Source organism: Clytia hemisphaerica, unplaced genomic scaffold (assembly GCF_902728285.1).
Source record: "Clytia hemisphaerica strain Z4C2 unplaced genomic scaffold, Clytia hemisphaerica genome assembly, whole genome shotgun sequence".
NCBI lineage: Eukaryota > Metazoa > Cnidaria > Hydrozoa > Leptothecata > Clytiidae > Clytia > Clytia hemisphaerica.
This window is the reverse complement of record NW_027103300.1, coordinates 1,279,123-1,297,130: the sequence shown is the minus strand read 5'-3', so window position 1 is coordinate 1,297,130 and position 18,008 is coordinate 1,279,123. Positions and strand designations below refer to the sequence as shown.

General features: G+C 36.5%; 1 protein-coding gene across 1 annotated transcript; it reads right to left on the bottom strand.

The window, feature by feature from the left end:
* Nucleotides 1–6,960: 6,960 nt before the first annotated feature.
* LOC136811725 (reticulocyte-binding protein 2-like) lies at nt 6,961–16,033 on the bottom strand. The gene is made up of 6 exons (XM_067068348.1): nt 15,734–16,033; nt 14,129–14,290; nt 12,640–12,820; nt 11,342–11,620; nt 9,243–9,405; nt 6,961–7,974 (listed from the first exon to the last, which is right to left on the bottom strand). The coding sequence occupies exons 1-6, from the start codon at nt 15,897–15,899 to the stop codon at nt 7,534–7,536; spliced, it is 1,392 nt and encodes a 463-aa protein (XP_066924449.1). The 5' UTR covers nt 15,900–16,033; the 3' UTR covers nt 6,961–7,533.
* Between the last annotated feature and the right edge of the window lie 1,975 nt (nt 16,034–18,008).

The following is an 18,008-nucleotide window of genomic DNA, read 5'->3' as shown; positions in this document are numbered from 1 at the left end:
AGTATCAGAGGTTGAGAATATTTCAACCTCTGAAGACCAATAATAGAGATTTTATCGCGCATGTGTCAATTTAATCACTGTAGAAAAAATCAAAGATGAAAAACAAATATTACCATATTAATGTCTAGTTAATGTTTATGCAGTTTACTATTTACGAATGATCCCGAATATATAACAGTAAATACTAAACCTTTAATTATGGAAATGTCACTTTAATTGAATCGAAATAATAGGCGAGGACTTTATGTTATGATTCTCTATCACTGACTCTTTCTAAAAAGCATTGATGACGTTTTTGAGTTGTGTTTTCAACGACGGGATTAAAAATATCAACTTTGAACTTCATCCAAGATCTTGGATGTTCGTCATAGTTACTTTTCTCTTTGTTGATTGCACGCTGAATAGAATCTGGATTGGTCGGCACAGCGTCGATATATGATTTCGACCTGTGCTTTTCACGGTATGTATTCAATTTAAATCAGATCTTTTACCGGGTGTCCCAGAAAAAAGTTCCGCTCTTTGAAGTGAATTTTCTCCAGTTCTATGAATTTCTAAACAATAAATTCTTTTGCATTGGAAAGAGGAAGGATAAAATTAAAATTTGAGGGGTAATTTATCAAATTTAGTCAACTGGATCAAAAGTTAAGCCAAAATGACTAAAAATTATTTTTTTTGTAATTGCTCAAAAACGTTGAAAGTTTTATAGAAGCATAATTGCATGCGGAGCATGATTTTCATTGTTGAAGCAATAAAAACCTAATGGAAGTATCTTTTTATGAAAAACGAAGTAAGATTTTAAGTGAAACAAAGAAATTTATCTGAAAAACTGAAAAATTTGATAATTCCAACCGATATTTGACATCAATAGCTACACTGATGAAATCAGCGCTACTTTTGACTTTAGGGGTCCTTAAGCCAAAACTTGAAGCTGAATTCCATAGAAAATAATTTGAAATGGCCCAAATGAAAATTTTTAGTCCTTTAGAGAATTATTTCAAGCATTTTTTGTTTTCATGTCCACTTTAAACTCTTTATTCTTGCAAAAAAGTAATAATTAGGTTATAAAATTTGATAGTAATTTTTGAGCCTTTTCAAAATGTGAAGTTTTTATAAGCACACACGATTTCAAACTCAATTTGTAGACATAAAGCCGCTGGAGAATTTTGGAGGAAAGTATCAAGCAATAGAGTTCACCTTAAAGAAAACATTGATCGAAAAATCTTATTACTTGACGAGGGATTGCCAAGTTTACAGGCCTTTTTTAGTCCAAATATTTTCTTACGCTGATGTCGGAAACAATGAATATCGTCTCATCTAATTTCTAAAGCTTCAATGAGCCAATAAGATTTTAAGATGGATAAAAGAGCTCATTTAAAATGCACGATATATGAGAATATGAGCATGCATACATCGTAACTTTTTTAATCGTAGGGCGAGCTTGGTTACAATAGCATACTTCTCCTGTTTCTTTATACCTCCATGCTTGAAGGAAGAAATTTTGGCTAAAAGAAAATTTGGCGGATTTGGCGGATTTGACTGAAATCCGCCAAATTAAGTTCCCGCCAAATTAAACATTTTGAAAATATGATCTCTTTTAAGGTGTTTTTGCTATTTTTTGGCTGTTTTGACGCCATCTTAAGGTTAAATTTTTACGCGACCGCCAAATTAAATTCCCGCCAAATTTAGTTTTTTCGTCCATCCGCCAAATTAAATTCCCTCTGGAAAAACTTTTTTGGCCATCCGCCAAATTAAATTCCCGCCTAAATTTCTTCCTTAAAGGTACCCTGAGTATCAGAGGTTGAGAATATTTCAACCTCTGAAGACCAATAATAGAGATTTTATCGCGCATGTGTCAATTTAATCACTGTAGAAAAAATCAAAGATGAAAAACAAATATTACCATATTAATGTCTAGTTAATGTTTATGCAGTTTACTATTTACGAATGATCCCGAATATATAACAGTAAATACTAAACCTTTAATTATGGAAATGTCACTTTAATTGAATCGAAATAATAGGCGAGGACTTTATGTTATGATTCTCTATCACTGACTCTTTCTAAAAAGCATTGGTGACGTTTTTGAGTTGTGTTTTCAACGACGGGAATAAAAATATCAACTTTGAACTTCATCCAAGATCTTGGATGTTCGTCATAGTTACTTTTCTCTTTGTTGATTGCACGCTGAATAGAATCTGGATTGGTCGGCACAGCGTCGATATATGATTTCGACCTGTGCTTTTCACGGTATGTATTCAATTTAAATCAGATCTTTTACCGGGTGTCCCAGAAAAAAGTTCCGCTCTTTGAAGTGAATTTTCTCCAGTTCTATGAATTTCTAAACAATAAATTCTTTTGCATTGGAAAGAGGAAGGATAAAATTAAATTTTGAGGGGTAATTTATCAAATTTAGTCAACTGGATCAAAAGTTAAGCCAAAATGACTAAAAATTATTTTTTTTGTAATTGCTCAAAAACGTTGAAAGTTTTATAGAAGCATAATTGCATGCGGAGCATGATTTTCATTGTTGAAGCAATAAAAACCTAATGGAAGTATCTTTTTATGAAAACGAAGTAAGATTTTAAGTGAAACAAAGAAATTTATCTGAAAAACTGAAAAATTTGATAATTCCAACCGATATTTGACTTCAATAGCTACACTGATGAAATCAGCGCTACTTTTGACTTTAGGGGTCCTTAAGCCAAAACTTGAAGCTGAATTCCATAGAAAATAATTTGAAATGGCCCAAATGAAAATTTTTAGTCCTTTAGAGAATTATTTCAAGCATTTTTTGTTTTCATGTCCACTTTAAACTCTTTATTCTTGCAAAAAAGTAATAATTAGGTTATAAAATTTGATAGTAATTTTTGAGCCTTTTCAAAATGTGAAATTTTTATTCATTTCAGCATAATTTTTGATCTAGTTGACCAAATTTGATAAATGACCCCTCAAAATTTAAGTTTATCTTTCCTCTTTCCAATGCAAAAGAATTGATCTTTTAAAAATTCATAGAACTCGAGAAAATTCACTTCAAAGAGTAGAATTTTTTTCTGGGACACCCGGTATATCATCTGCCGTAATAAATTTCCCCAGGGTTACTAAAAAGGCGGAAATTTTTGGAAATTTTTGCGAATTTTACGACCATTACTGGGACTAATTTGTCCAAATCTGATGTTTTTATGAGCAAAAATGATGAAATTTTTGTGTTTTTCCGTCCTTTAATGGGACTGAGATTTAACCTTATGATTTTTCCAAGCTGTGTAGGGACTGCCAGGTTCCAAAAAGGCATCCTTAAAGGTGGCACATGTCCATACCCTTCATTTACCTAAGTATCATTCCCGGACCAAACTCTCGTCCTTCTTCGTTTATCATCTAGATTTTAAGTGTAATGAAGTTTATGACTATGAAAAATGTTTTTTGTTGATTTTGTAAAGCTTATCTTTATAATACCAAATTCACTAAATTGTCACTTATGCAATTATGAAATTAATTCTAATGAAGCGTGTATTTTTGTGTCTTTATTAAAGTTAGAAAAATCTTAATGAAACCCCTGTGTCACAGACCTGTTGGGAACCCCAGCCCTACTGGTCCCCGTTGAAAAAAAACTGAACTCCAAAACCAGCCCCGTTGATTTTTTCCAGAGAGCAAAAGAGTCCCCATAGCAATTTCGATAGAGATTTTCATTCCCTCAGTGGGGAAGAAGTTCCACCGGGGTTGTGAGACAGGGATATTTGATGGGATTTTTAAAAAAACTTGTGTGTGTGTGTGTTTTTATATACTTTTTGAAAAACGAACAATAAAAAAGACATCTGGATGGCGAATCCTTCAATACTTGTTAATTTCACTGGACTCATTAAAATCTTTAAGAAGAAAACAGTCGAATCTAGCGCCCCCCCCCCAAGCGGTTTGCGTGAATGCATGATCAAAATCACCTAAACTATGCCCTTCATTGTTTTACCATGATTCATTCCTCGAATGAGGAATGTGTTTTCAATTTTAGCTTGTGAAAGAGAAAATTTTTGTACGGCAGTTGTCCCAAAACGTTGTTTTTTTTTGTTTTTTTTTGATGGTGCAATATTTACATTATACTTACAATAGGGGCAATAAATTAGAGTAAATTTGGTTTTATAAATAAATAAAATAAATAATTGAAAACAATAACCGCTAGTGGCACTAGACTGTAGCTAGCAGCAAGTGACAATGAGTCTAACCTATAGGGTCTAACGAAAATGACCGATTGAAAAAAAATATAATAGCACAACTAAGTAGTTGCGCCGGGCTGTAAAGAAACAGAAACTTGAAAATTTCATAAAAACTCAATAAAATTTTATAAAAAAAAAAAAAAATTAATTAAGAAACATTAATTATTGCTAACTCTTGAACGAGAGTTAGTCAGTTCAATATCATTTGTATTCAGTTCTCTACTCCAAATGGAACGGGATCCACGAATACATAACAAAGACGATCTCAACAAGCTGAATGATATTTTTGATCGAATAAACGAAATTGATTCATGGAGACGTACACCACGTTTTTCAGCAAGCATCACGGCCAATCTTTTGTAGAATGTTTGGCATTCACGTCCCATACCTCCGTTTGTAGAAAATACTAATGGGGTGAAGGTACCATTTTCGACACTGTTCACACGTTCATTGTAATGTCTCTTTTTCTCGTTTTCGTTTCTTTGGAAGCACTTGCTGAGCTCCAAACCCCTGTACCTTCGAGCGCTTAGGTCAAAGACCCTAATATCAAAAAATGCTCTTTGGCCAGGTGTCCAGAACCCAGTTGCGCTAACGTCAAGTCGTGCTCCTTCGGACGTATTCGCGGTTTTGTGCGTCAGTCCTTCGCCGTCAAGGGTGATTAGTCTCGGCTCGTTTCGTACGTTGACGCATACCTCATCCAAAAGTTTAGCAGTGATATCTCGTACCTCGTTATGTCTAAGAGTAACGTAGCCTCCTTTCTTGCAGGACAGAGCATGGCTGATATCAAAACGATTACCACAGACACATTCACTTGGTAGACGAGGGATACTCCAGTCATAACGAATTCGCAGTGCATCGTGAAACTGTTCCTTGTTAAGATCATAGCCTTGATCTCTGATTGGAAGGTTGGTCAACCAGTTCGATGCTCCGGTATAGCAATTGGCTTCGTGGATTCGTTTTTGATCATCAGTCATTTCCGCCCTGATACGATCTTGTTTGTCTTGATTTCTTCGGGTTTTCTCAGTTTTGATCGCTGCTTTAGTTTTTGTTTCATTGTCATTTGGTGGTTGGAGGTTCAAGATTTGGTTTTGTAGATGTTTGGTGAATTGTCTCGAGTTTTCGTGTTCGATGGGTGCGATCTCGCATACGTTTTTGAGACCGAGGCCTCCCAGTCTAGGTGGTAATGATAACAAGTCTCTTTCTAAGTCATTTACAATTTTACCCCCTGTAATGGCTGGAATGAGTTGGTGTCTGACGATTGTTTCGATGGGTGTTAAGTAGTTTTCCATTTCTGGAATTGTTCTTAAAAAATACGAAAAACGATGCTGGTAACCGCTGGTGTAACACGTGTATGCTGATTGTGGTTGAGTCACCGCTATTTCTGAAAGAAGAGTAAGTTCCTTGCACCATTTATCAACAATTTCTTTACAGTAACGGTCTTTAAAGTTTATACTACCAATAACTGCACCGAGATGCCTTTCACCGTCTTTCGAAACCTGGATGTTCGTTTCCCGGAAAATTTCTTCAGCCTCGTCTAGGTATTCCTCTTTAACGATAAGCCACGATTTAGTCGGCTGTGGAAAGTAGCCGAAGTGAGGAACAACGGTTGTAATTTGTGACCACCAGCGTTTTAACGAGAGAAGCTTTCCAACAGAAGTTATATCGTCGGCGAATGCTGCCATTTTATCGGGGATATCTGCAATTATTGATAGCATTATATTCAAAAGAGGTGTTATTCCAATTGCGTACACTGCCATACCGATCGGATCTCCTTGAGTGGTTCCTTCATTTGACTTAAGCTCGACACCACCGATAACGAAAAGTCTAGCTGGAGAGCGATAGCAGTTATTTACATAGCGAGCAAATATTGGACATAGCACCTGGACGTTGTGAAGTAGAGCTTTCCGGTTAATGTTATTAAAAGCGTTAGCAGCATCGACTAGTATTACTGCTTCGGCTGCTTCGTTTTCAAATACAGATCGCATCGCGTGGATTGCTGCTTCACTGCCCCCTTTCTGGCCAGAACACATCTGTACTCTACTGCCACCGACGATAACGTCCTCTTTAACGACTGCCATTACGAGCTTCCCACTGATGCGCCTCAAAACCTCTCCTACGCCGATTGGTCGTACTCCTGGTTGTTTATCGAGCGGGACTAGTCGTGAAAAACGTTGTTTTAGCGTTCATCAAATGTTCACAACTTCTATGCATATGCCGTTAGATGAACGTTGAAACAACGCTTTGTGCCAACTGCGTGTGTGAATGGACTTATATTGTCATAATCGCACTTATGTGAGTTTACACTGAATACACCCTTTCGACCGTACTCGCGGGGGCATTTTTTGGTTTTGTCCGCTTTATCCCACTAAAACCATCCCAATCCTTTTTTGACGCATTTTTCTATATTGTCTTTTTGTGCGGAAAAAGGACTGGGACGGTTTTAGTGGGATAAAGCGGACAAAGAAATGCCCGTGCGGCAATTGGTGGCTATACGGTCGAAGAGGTGTATTAGATTCTTCTTCATCTTAAGTCCATTTAGACCTTTTCAAAAATTACGTCACGAACATCACTCATGCCTCGTATTCAAACAATTACCATGGTGACTATGTCTCTTGAGACATTAAATTTTTTTATAAATAGGAAGTATTTTTGATAAAATCCGCTGGAAGTTAATCACCATGGTAATAATTTCAAAACGAGGCAAGTGATGTTCGTAGCATGATTTATCGAAAGGTCTTTTATTAATTTTCACAGAGGAACTTTCGAAAATAGATTTTTTGATAAAAACAAACATATTTACATGAAAAAATAATAAATAATACCACTGTTCTTGTTTGCATCAAATTTCCCATTAGAGAAGTCCAAAGTTCCCTTCTGTATTGAGCATGATACACGGGTTGCAAAATTATATCAATGGGTAGCAAAAACATGTGATTACTCGAAAAAGTTCACGTGATTTTATTCCCACGTGATTTTATTCCCATGTTAATTGCTTTACAACTTACAGCTGATAACTTTATTAGTGTCAATAGATTCGAACTAATAGTTCCATTTATACTGAGACGGAAAAATCGTCTGAGACGAGTAGTTTGTAAAATGTGATATGTGGAGGAGATCCTATTTATTGAATGAATGGAAAGTACACTCCTCCATAATGCTCATTTTCTAAATTGCTCGTCTGAGACAAATTAATCGTCTCAGTGTAAATAGAACTAATCACAAATAAATGTCATTGTAACAAGCATATAAAGATTTCGAGTAAAAGCGTGATTTTGACTTTCAGACTTTAATTTTGCAACCTGTGTATTCATCACCTGAGTAAAACGCGCCTTTAAACACCTGTTGATGGGACATCAGTGAGGTCGTATACATATTTATATAATGAATAGCCGATCGGGAATTCTTTATCCTTGGTTTTAGTATCTGTCTTTGCGACTTCGAATGTTGCTCCAACTGGGTATAAAACTTCTCGTTGACTCATAAGATATTGTGTTTTAACCCAAGGTGCAATTTCATAACCTTGTGAAGGATCAACAAAGCGAATAAGTAACCGATCTTTTTTGTGCAAAGCGATCTTTTTGATTTCCTCATCAACAGCATCGCCTTTTAAGTGAGATATATCCATGGTGGATGTGAACTTGAAGAATGTTTCCACTGTATTCGATAAAGGTTCTTCTCCATTTTTCTTCCAATTGGAATCAATTCTCACCAACATTTTCCCGTCATATTTCCTCATCTTATGTAAAGCATTTTGAAGCAATTTAGCATGTGCCTGGAATATGGAAAAAAAGCTTTTCATAACCAGAGCGAACCGTGGTGCAGTGGTAGAGCATCCGGCTACGGTTCGCAAGGTTGTGAGTTCAACCCCCAGCCGGGTCATATCAAAGATTCCCAAAAATGGTAATTGATGGCTCTCTGTTTGATGCTCAGCAATTAAGAGAAGGATCAAGGGTAAGTGGAGAAGTGGAGAAATCCACAGAGAAAGAGTGGCGCCTTCCCTACCTTCGGGTAGATAGCTATCGAAAGAGGAGCCTTCGGGTCGCCTCCGACTGCGGTCGCAGACTTGCTTTCTTATATAACCAGTAAATTTTTGAAAAGGCTTCAATGCTCTTATTTTTTATCATTTTCAGGAATGTTTGCATTTATCACACCTTGAAATAAACCTTTTCGTTTCTGAGGCTACAGGCGCTGTGGTATAGTGGTCATTGACATTGGTTGCTGCATAGGCGACTGAGGATCGATTCCCACTCGCAGCAGCTCACTTGGCAAGTGAATGAACCTTCACCCTGGTCAACCCATGCCATGTGAGGGGGGTTGGGTTGTCAGTTCAAGGTGCTGACAGGGCGCTCATTGGAAGCGTCTATAGTTGCGAAAATAGGCCTCAAAGCATCCTGTAACTCAACCAAATAGAAATCTAATCTCATGTTTTGTTCATACAAAAGAAGAAGCATATTCGAGTGATAATATTTCTTTCTTAGAAAAAACTCTTTTTGTCAGTGACGTTATGAGAAGTCTTCAGTCGTTTTGAATGAAATATAGTAGAATGGGCTATTCCTGAAAAATTTCGTATGCTTGTCAAAAAAGGGTGACCACTGGATTTTTACACTCGAAAACAAGACTCCCTGGATATTCAATTTTACGGACCATCCCCTTTTAGGCGACACCTCCTTAACACAGAGGCGATGAAGGAAATTCATACACCCCTTTCGCACAGACCCGGACTCGTTTTTTCAGCCAGTGAGGTAAAGATAACGGACTGAAACTTAATGGGAATCGATATTCCATGCCATTGTTTTCAAGTCAGAAAATGAAGTCCATGAATAAAGCCTTTCAATAATTTTAACTTGCTTCTTCAATAGACTAAAAATCATCGACTTAACGATTTTATTCGAATTAGAGAAAGATTCGATTCGAATTACAGAGAGAATTTTTTAAATCACTTTTCAGCTGAGGGGACGAACATTTTAGTTCGAATTAAAGTAGGAATTGAAAAATAGAGTTCGAATTAGAGAGAGTTGACTGTAAAACCAAAACTCATACCTTCAAAGTGCATTTCCCTTGTCCTTCTTTGAATGCAGATGGGTTAAGTAAAAACGCATTGACTTGTGGGTCACGACTATAGACGTTGATTGCAATTCGATCAACTTCGGTTAATATGTCACTCTTTTCATAACTGTCGTAATCTTTCAACATTCTCTGAAACCTGCATTTGAGATAAAATTTGTTTTAGAAATGGGTATTGGACCATTCCATTTTATGACCATACAGGGGACGGACGAACATTTCTAGGGGATAATTCGAGAAGAATTTTCAGGGGGTCTAAAGAAGTGTTTTTTCATTTTTTCAGTAGGTAAAAAGTTATTCTTGAATTTCCAGGGGTTCGTCCACCCTCACTTTAAGACATGAAAAGAATTTTTTCCAAGGGTTCTTTAGCAAATTTTGCCACTTTCCAGGGGTATCTACACTTTCCCAAGAAAATTGTTTTCACTTGAAAAGGTTCGTCCACCCCTATGTATGGAAATTTTATGGAACAGCCCATTGTTTTAGTAAATTTTTCTGCATAGGAGCAAGAAACTTGAAAATGTTTCTTGATAGAAGAATATTGCATAGACAGTTAGGGGCTGTTTATGGAGGAGGTTGGATGGATTTTTGAACGAATCAAATGCATAAAAGTAAATCACGTGACGTTCGAAAATCTATCCCATCTCAGCCCGCCTCCATATGAAAGCCCTTTAAACTTATAAAACAAGATCATTGTGCTCACACAACCCTCAGCTCTATAGGAATCCATATTCCTATTTCAAAATTCTTTTTTATGTGATATTCTGATTGAGGATTGGTTCCCGCCCACGCTAAAGCTCTAAAAGAATGGGCCAATTGCCCATCCAAGAGAAATGATAGTCAGCATTTGATTGCTGCATCTCTAGTCGGGTTCAACTACCCTTTCGTGTAAGGCTGGAATTTTTCGGTTGAACCCGTCTATCTCCGAAAACGAGGTCTGGGTTCCAGACCCTTAGCTGCAAAATCTTTGACGCGGTCTTGCAAAAATCCGTAATCTAAACCTTCCAGATGTTGAAAATTTTCTCGACCTTCGAAGCTTTAAGGATGACAATTTTATGCATCTAGGTTCCAGATAATGTTTTCTCAAATCTGGATGATAAATATCAAAGTCGGTCGCCAGTCTGAGCAGATTCTCTTACATAGGCCATTTCACAGTCGCAAAGCGTAATGGGTAATCAGGACCACTGCGCGCTAATAACGACTTACTATTGGTGAAAAGTTTTGAAAAAAATTGAAGATTTTTGACTCTAGCCAACGGGAAGCCGTAATGGAGGCGCAATCAGTCCTGATTACCCATGATCCATTTCGACCGTGAAATGGCCTATAGCCATGACCTTTAAAAATTTTGTACGTGCCAGTGTACGTAAACAGAATTCTTCATCTACTCGGATATAGCTAAATTTGGCTAAATCTAAGTGACAACATTGCAAAAAATTGCTTTTGTATTCATAACGTTCATACAACATTATACCAAATTTCTTGAAAAAATACAGGTAGAGAAACTGTATTAATTTTATTACGTGACAGACTGACTATAAAATATAGTGGAGTCTCCTTAACTCGAAAAAGCAAGTGGAAGAAAAATTTGTTCGAATTAAGGGAATTTTGAGTTATGGAGTAAAGGTAAGGCATTTTTAACTTAAGGGACCATAAAACTTGTTCGAGTTAAAGTGATCAGAGTTATAGAGATTCCAGTTAAAGAGAATCAACTGTACAATCATGGTCGAAATTTATTGAGAATTAAGCTCATTTTCTCGTTTTTCGAAAGTTTGAGTTCGGGCGTGAAAATCGATTTTGAGCCATCTCTTAGATTTAATCGGATATTTCAATTTGGCTCGGGTTGATAGACCTCCAGGCGATATTATGAGCCTTATATTGGACCTTTCTTAAATTTTTGGATCCTCAGATCCTAAGGTCGTAGGTCTTAAGTCTCATGTTAAAACTCAGAGTTAAAACTCTACCCTTCCAACCTACTTAGAGCACTTACAAATCGATTGTGGTTTCAAAACTTCCCGGTGAATTTCCCTTTTTTCTCAAATATTACGACCATGATTGTAGTATCATAAAGACAAGCGTACCTCTTTTGCTCTTCATCTTTTGTTTTATAATGTCTGATCCAATTAAATATCTTGTTGATCTCCGACTTGATATCAGGGTCGCCGTCTTTTACATCTTCAAATGTCTTTGATGTTGCAACTGCCTCCAATATCTTTCTTCTGTCAGTTAACTCTTTTCGGATTGCCGTCAAAATGTCTTTGGAATTCTTTTCTTTAGGGAATTCTGTTGTTTCGGGCAAAATCTTTCGTACACTTTTAAGGAATTTTTCACTTATTTTCTTGTATTCACCAGCTGACAGCCTAAAAAAATATTCGAAATATATTTCTTTCCAAACGGCGAGGTTTACAAACTCGAATCCAGTCCCCTTTTATTGATAGATAGATAGAGTCAACATTTTATGACGATAGCCAAGTTGGACTTTTAAGACACAGACCTGTAAGCCCGATGGGCTAGATCTGCGGTCTTTATCGAAAAGTGAAGCAAGTTTTGGTAGGATTTCCTACCAAAGAAATCACGTGACAACAATCAATTTTACTGGTTTGAGAGATGCGAAATAGCGTTTTCCGCTTAATTTTCTTGTTGACGCTCTGAAAACAATTAAAAAGCTAAAATGCTAGATCCTTTACATCGGCAAGAAATTTAAAAAGACAAATTTTTGCTTCACTTTTTTTTTGAAAGCTTAAAGTTGCCCTTCGAGCTTTACCGATATCTGTGCTTTTAGACAGTCTTTCGGTTGTTTTCACAGGATCCACAGCCAGCCGGCTCGGCTATCTATGAACTGAACGGAATGTTGGAAAGAGCGGAAATTCGAGCCGCGAACTCCTGGTTTGAGATGCTGACGCATTTGACCACTCGGTCATCGCTCCTAAATCATTTTAACGCTCAGGATTGTATCAACGTCCATTAGTAAAATCAGAACGTGGTACAAGTTTCTTTGGGTACAAGATAGCAGGGTTTATTAAGATTTGATTTCTCGGAATGCGTTCAACTCATCCAAATATTCGAAAAAAAATTTTATCTTCTACTATAAAAGCTGTCATTGGCCACCTACTTGATGGGTCACCAATAGTTTTAAGAGAAAAGCGTAGTAGCGTCTGAGTATTCCAATACTTAATACTAAATACTCTCGCTTATTTGAACTTTTAATTTTTGAATCTTTCTATAATTCAAACTTCTTTCCAGTCCCCATCAAGGAGAAACCCTCTTAAAATACTTTCTACGATTCGATTCTCTCTGTTATACGAACCGCAAAGAAGATTCCCGTTCGTTCGAGTTGGAATGAGTGAAAATCCATTGTATATTTTAGAAAGTTTCTTACTTGAAATTAGGGTCACTGATAACGTCGATCAAGTTCTCCTTATCTTCGCCTGCTACGCACGCGCGGCCAAACAGTTTTTTCGTTTCGTCATCGTCATGAACGAGGTTCATATTCTGGTCATAATAAATGACATTGTGATCGATTGGTCCATCATCTGGGTGCGCATCCTTCTTGTTTGAAGCTAAATGAAAAAGTAAAGGTTAGTTTACAGTATACGGTAGAGTCTCTTTACTTTAGCTGTTTTTTTACTGGAAAAATTGTTTCAGCCATAGAGTTTCAAGCACGAAGGGCTAGAGGCGAGACTCTTGGATGGGAAATAAGTGATTTTAATTTCTCTGGCCTGAGAAGGGTTAAAGTTTCGCCTCTAGCCCTTCGGGCTTGAAACTCAATGGTTTTAATACACCCCTTATCACAACAAGAGAACTCCCTACCCACTAAGGAAAGTTGTTCCCTATATTAAATGCCTTTGCAAGAAGACATTTATTTCTCATTCCCAACAGGCAACCCAGCTGGCACAGAACGTTTTCAACGTTCATTTAACGTTACATGGATGTTGTGAACATTTGATTGACGTTAAAACAATGTTGTTTCCCAGCTGGGAAAACAATGAAAGTTTGGGAATTTTTTCGTTCATTTAACAAAAAAAAATTCATTTCAGAATCTTACAGCCATAAAATTGACGGTATATACAGAAAAAAGGATAACCGGTGGTAGGGTTCGGGGCAAAAGATTACATTGTATACACCCACCACTGTTAACTCCACCCTGTGCTTACCCCTGTTTTAAAATTTTACCCCACCTCCTAAATCATTCCATTTTTTGGAGCCTTCAATCATGGTCGTAATATTTGAGAAAAAAGGGAAGTACCCATGAAATTCTTGTAGCTACAAACGAGTTAAAATCGCTCTAACTTGGGTTGGAAGGGTAGAGTTTTAAGTCTGAATCGTCCAAAGGCTCAGAGTATAGCCTGGAAGTAGATAAATTTCTCTCAATTTGAAATATTTGATTACATTGAGCAGATAGCCCAAAAGCGACTTTCTCACCCGAACTTCAAATTTCAAAAAACGAGGAAATATCCAAACTTCTCAGTATTACTGAAACCCCCTTAACCAGTAAGAATGTATTGGTATAAATTCAATGCAATTCCAGGCTACATCCATGGCACCATTCGGTTGCTCCAGGGGATTAAGGCCGGGTCAATCAAATCCTAGCAAATCATTTTCTAGAAATTAATTTTGGCCACGCAAATGAAGTGTATCATTTAGTAAATTAAGATTCAATCTCAACAGATGTTTTCTAATTAAGAAATTTGCATTATCCGAAAAAAATTTCGATGAGTATCCTACCGTGGCTTTAAGTCGACTTAGCGCTTCTAAGTTGATCTAGTACTCCTAAGTTGACTTACAACTTAGTTGACTTAGTGCTTGTAAGTTGACTTAGAACCCGTAAGTATAGTAAGCCACGGTAGAATCCCAATATCAGAATTTACCTGTATCAAGATTTAATTGAGTTGCAGGGTCAACATCTTTAGCATTTGGTGGTCCATCGTTGAATTTCTTCAGTGAAAGTTCATCATTTTTGTCATCAGAACTATCGGTTGATAACGACGCTTTCAATTCTTCAACTTCTTTGGATTCTTCCTTCGATTTGTCTTTTTGGTGAAGAAAGTAGAAATTCTTGATATGCGTCAAGATGGCGTCATATTTTTTAACGGAAGCACTCGAAAAGAGCCGGATTTTGACCTCCGTGTTTCTATTTTTAGTAACAGAGTTAGTAATTGCCTAGTTTTAAAGAATAGAAATTTCGGCAAAAATTTATGATTGGACGGATGAAGGATAATTTAGGCTAAAAACCGATAAGTTAAAAAACTGTTTAAAGTCTGAAATAATAGGAAGCTAGGGAATGAATAAGATAATTTAAATTTGGTAGGATAACAAAATTTGGTGGTTGATGGAAAACGTGGATTTTAGCTAAATCCGCCAAATCCATCAAATTTTCTTTCCGCTAAAATTTATTCCCTGAAGGTAGCTTTACTTAGGTTTTTAATACTTTTCCTTGGTGCTTCGATCAGTTTGGAAAGAACGAGAAGGATGAATAATATCTGGTGTAATTTGATTTAATGGGGGCTGGCAGCTGGCACACAACGTTGTTTCAACGCTTATTTAACGTTCACAACGTCCATTTAACGTTAGATCAACGTTAAAACAACGTTGTGTGCCAGCTGGGGCGGGGTGGATTTTTGTGACGTTACAGTTAACTCACACTTATTTGAAATCGAACGGAGAGTCTAATTTGTTCGAATGACAGAAATTCAAATTATAGAAAGCATTTTACAAGGATTTTCCTTTGACGAGGGCCGAAAATTATAGAAAGATACGAATAACAAAAGTTCGGATTAGTGAGAGTTCACTGTATTTAAAGCTTGTAAATCCAATGAGCACGATTGAAAAAAATGTAATTCCCAGTGAGGACGAGAGTTCAGAAGTATTTATCAATGGATATTTTTTTCATTGAATACGATTTTTTTGTAGAGAGTGAAATTGGGGGTATATTTTTGTTGCTTTGACAATATAAACTCAATTTTTTTTTTGGTGTTTGTTAGAAATCTATCTCCTTCTAGCGTCCAACATTTATCAATTCTGAATTCAAAGATTTTGGCAACCAAAAACAGAATTTTTCTGTTTCTTAGGCCACGAAAAAATTAAAGATCTTTTCAATAAGGTTGGGACTTTAAAAAAAGTTTGTGAGAAACACCCCCTTTTCACAGACCCACTGGGGACCGAAAAAACTGGCAAAAATATCGTCCCCATTTGAAAGTTATACTCTAATAATCGGATAAACAAATCCTCACTGAAAAATATTGTGCTACTTTATCCATTCCCGCTTAATCTTTGTGGCTTCAAAAAAATGGATATTTCGGCCAATTCTTCCAGTGGGAAGGGGTACCAGTGGGTCTGTGAGAAGGAGGTGTAGAAATGCAAGCTCTTCATCCAGAACATTACGAAGCAATTTCTCGGTTTCGTATTTATATTTGAAAAAATCATAGCTATTTCAATTTTTTCGGAGGTTAGCTTAAAATGTTCCATTAACTTACTGTTTTCTGGTTGAAATTCTCTGTTTTCTCCTTTCGCCTTTGTTTCTTTTTCATATTCTTCAACGAAAGAAGAAAGCTTTGATCTCGGTTGTTGCAAAGGGTTTCCAAGGCTGTCTGAGACACATTTGGCTAGAAAGACCAGCACAAAAATACCCTTAAGCTTCATATTTGCAGATAAATTTCCAGAAAAATGCTCCTTTTCTCACCACGAACCACACAAATATTATTAAGCGAGGTATAGTTTATCTAGCTTGCCATATTAATACTTGAAAGTAGCACAATAATAAAACAATGATGAACAACTTTGTTGCATGCCGCTTGTATAATTCATTCATGTTATAAACGTGCACCTTTCAAATTATGGCTTCAAGTACAATTGAATGTAATCAAAACAATGCTGAAGGATGAAAATTGAAAACGAATCGAGCGAAATTGAGCCATAGAAAATGTAAACATTGTTGAAGAAATTTAAAAACTTTCAAAAATGGTTATACAGTAGAATCCCAGTATTCTGTAGCAGAGTGTATGTTTATCGTTTCGTAGTAGCAATGAATTTTGAAATTAGCCGTAGATATCGGGTCTGTGTACAGGCTAGAATCCCCAGTGGAGTCTCCATAACTCAATTACGCACAAAAAAACGCAAATTCGTCCAGTTTAAGGAAATTTAAAGTTGTAGAATAAGGTTTATAAGACATTGTTAACGGAAGGGGTCATAATTGTTCGAGTTAAGGAGACAATCAAGTTATAGAGGTTCGAGTCAAAGAGACTTCATTGTAAAATGTTGTAGATATCATTGACCTCCAAGCCAAAAACACTATTACTAGATTTCTATCTAAGATCCTGAGTGATCGCAAAGGCTACTTTTGTGTGAACTGAGTGCGCGTTGGATAATAATATAGGGGATTTGTCTACCAAGAACACTATAGCTTAGCTTTCTCTGAAATTAAGCTGTGGAGACAAACTGCAAGAATTTTATCGTGCATATGTCTCAAGCACATTATAATATTCAAATAATCGCAGATGGAGAGCATAATATATCCCCATATTAAACTCAAGTAGATTCTATTTCCAGATATTTAAAACTCTTCTGAGACTTGAAAACCCCCCGGGGGGGGGGCACTCGATCTGAAAACGACCATACGTTCGGCCCAAAATTTGGCTTCTAAAATCGGACCCTTACAGTGCAGTGAATTTCCATGAAAAATCATACCCTTACAGTGCACTGTTTCAAAATTTCTCGGCCGTAAGGGCGAAAATTGTTGCAATTTTCCAAGAAAATGTGTAATTTTTCCTCCAAAATTGACCAATTTTGTGCCAATTTTACCAAAAAATTGGCCTGTTATCACATTTTTAGCTGGCGAGGGTTTACAAATATAACATTATATAATGTTTAAATTTTCTGTGAGGCACCAAATCATAGATTGGAAAAATAAATTTGGATTTCGAAAAATAAGTAGGCGGAGGGAAGTTTGCTTGTTTTTCTCTCTTGTTTAATATGGAGATTTTGAAAAAGATGAGAAACTAGATTTTTTGGAATGGTGCCCTAATATATCTTCTGTGTGCACCAACAAATGTTTTTTTTTACCATTTGTTCATATTTGGATTTTTGAGCTTCGACCGTAGAGCTGAAGGAAAAGTTTTGATAAATTTATAAACCAGATATTTTATATAATAAAAGCAAAAGTGAAAAATAAACCTACAGGCTGTAAAAAACTAGGTAAAAAGTGTGCGCATCAGATTGTTTTTATCTTTCTTTCTGTTTTGTTTTTCTGGTCTGGGATTCGAATTTCGAAAGTAAACATTTTATTGAAAACGTGTTCAAAACAATCGTTTTTACGTGCACATCAATGTCAATCAAATTATTAACTCGCCAAGATTCTGTATCGAAATAAAAAAAAAAACGAACCGGAAAGCGGTTGGTAGATCATTGAGCAGACTCACCTATACTACCTGGGGTTTTGTAGAGGTCGGCATTCAGACTAGTAAGAGGAATGATGGTAAGTCAACGTTTGACACATGTGGTTTTCCCAGTAGGGTTCAACTACCATTGTACATAAAGGAAAAAATAGTTCAATCATAAGTAATGAGATTGAAGGGCCAGGTTACTAACTTGGCTATCGAGGAATGTGGAATAAATTACGGACTACGCATGGGATAACAACTCCTAGAGACACTGTAATGAGACTCTTAGAGAGATCGATCCTGAGGGTACCGAAATGAGGAAGGCTAGAAAGTTAAGAAGGCGTTTATCAATCTGATGGCCCTAATACGCGTG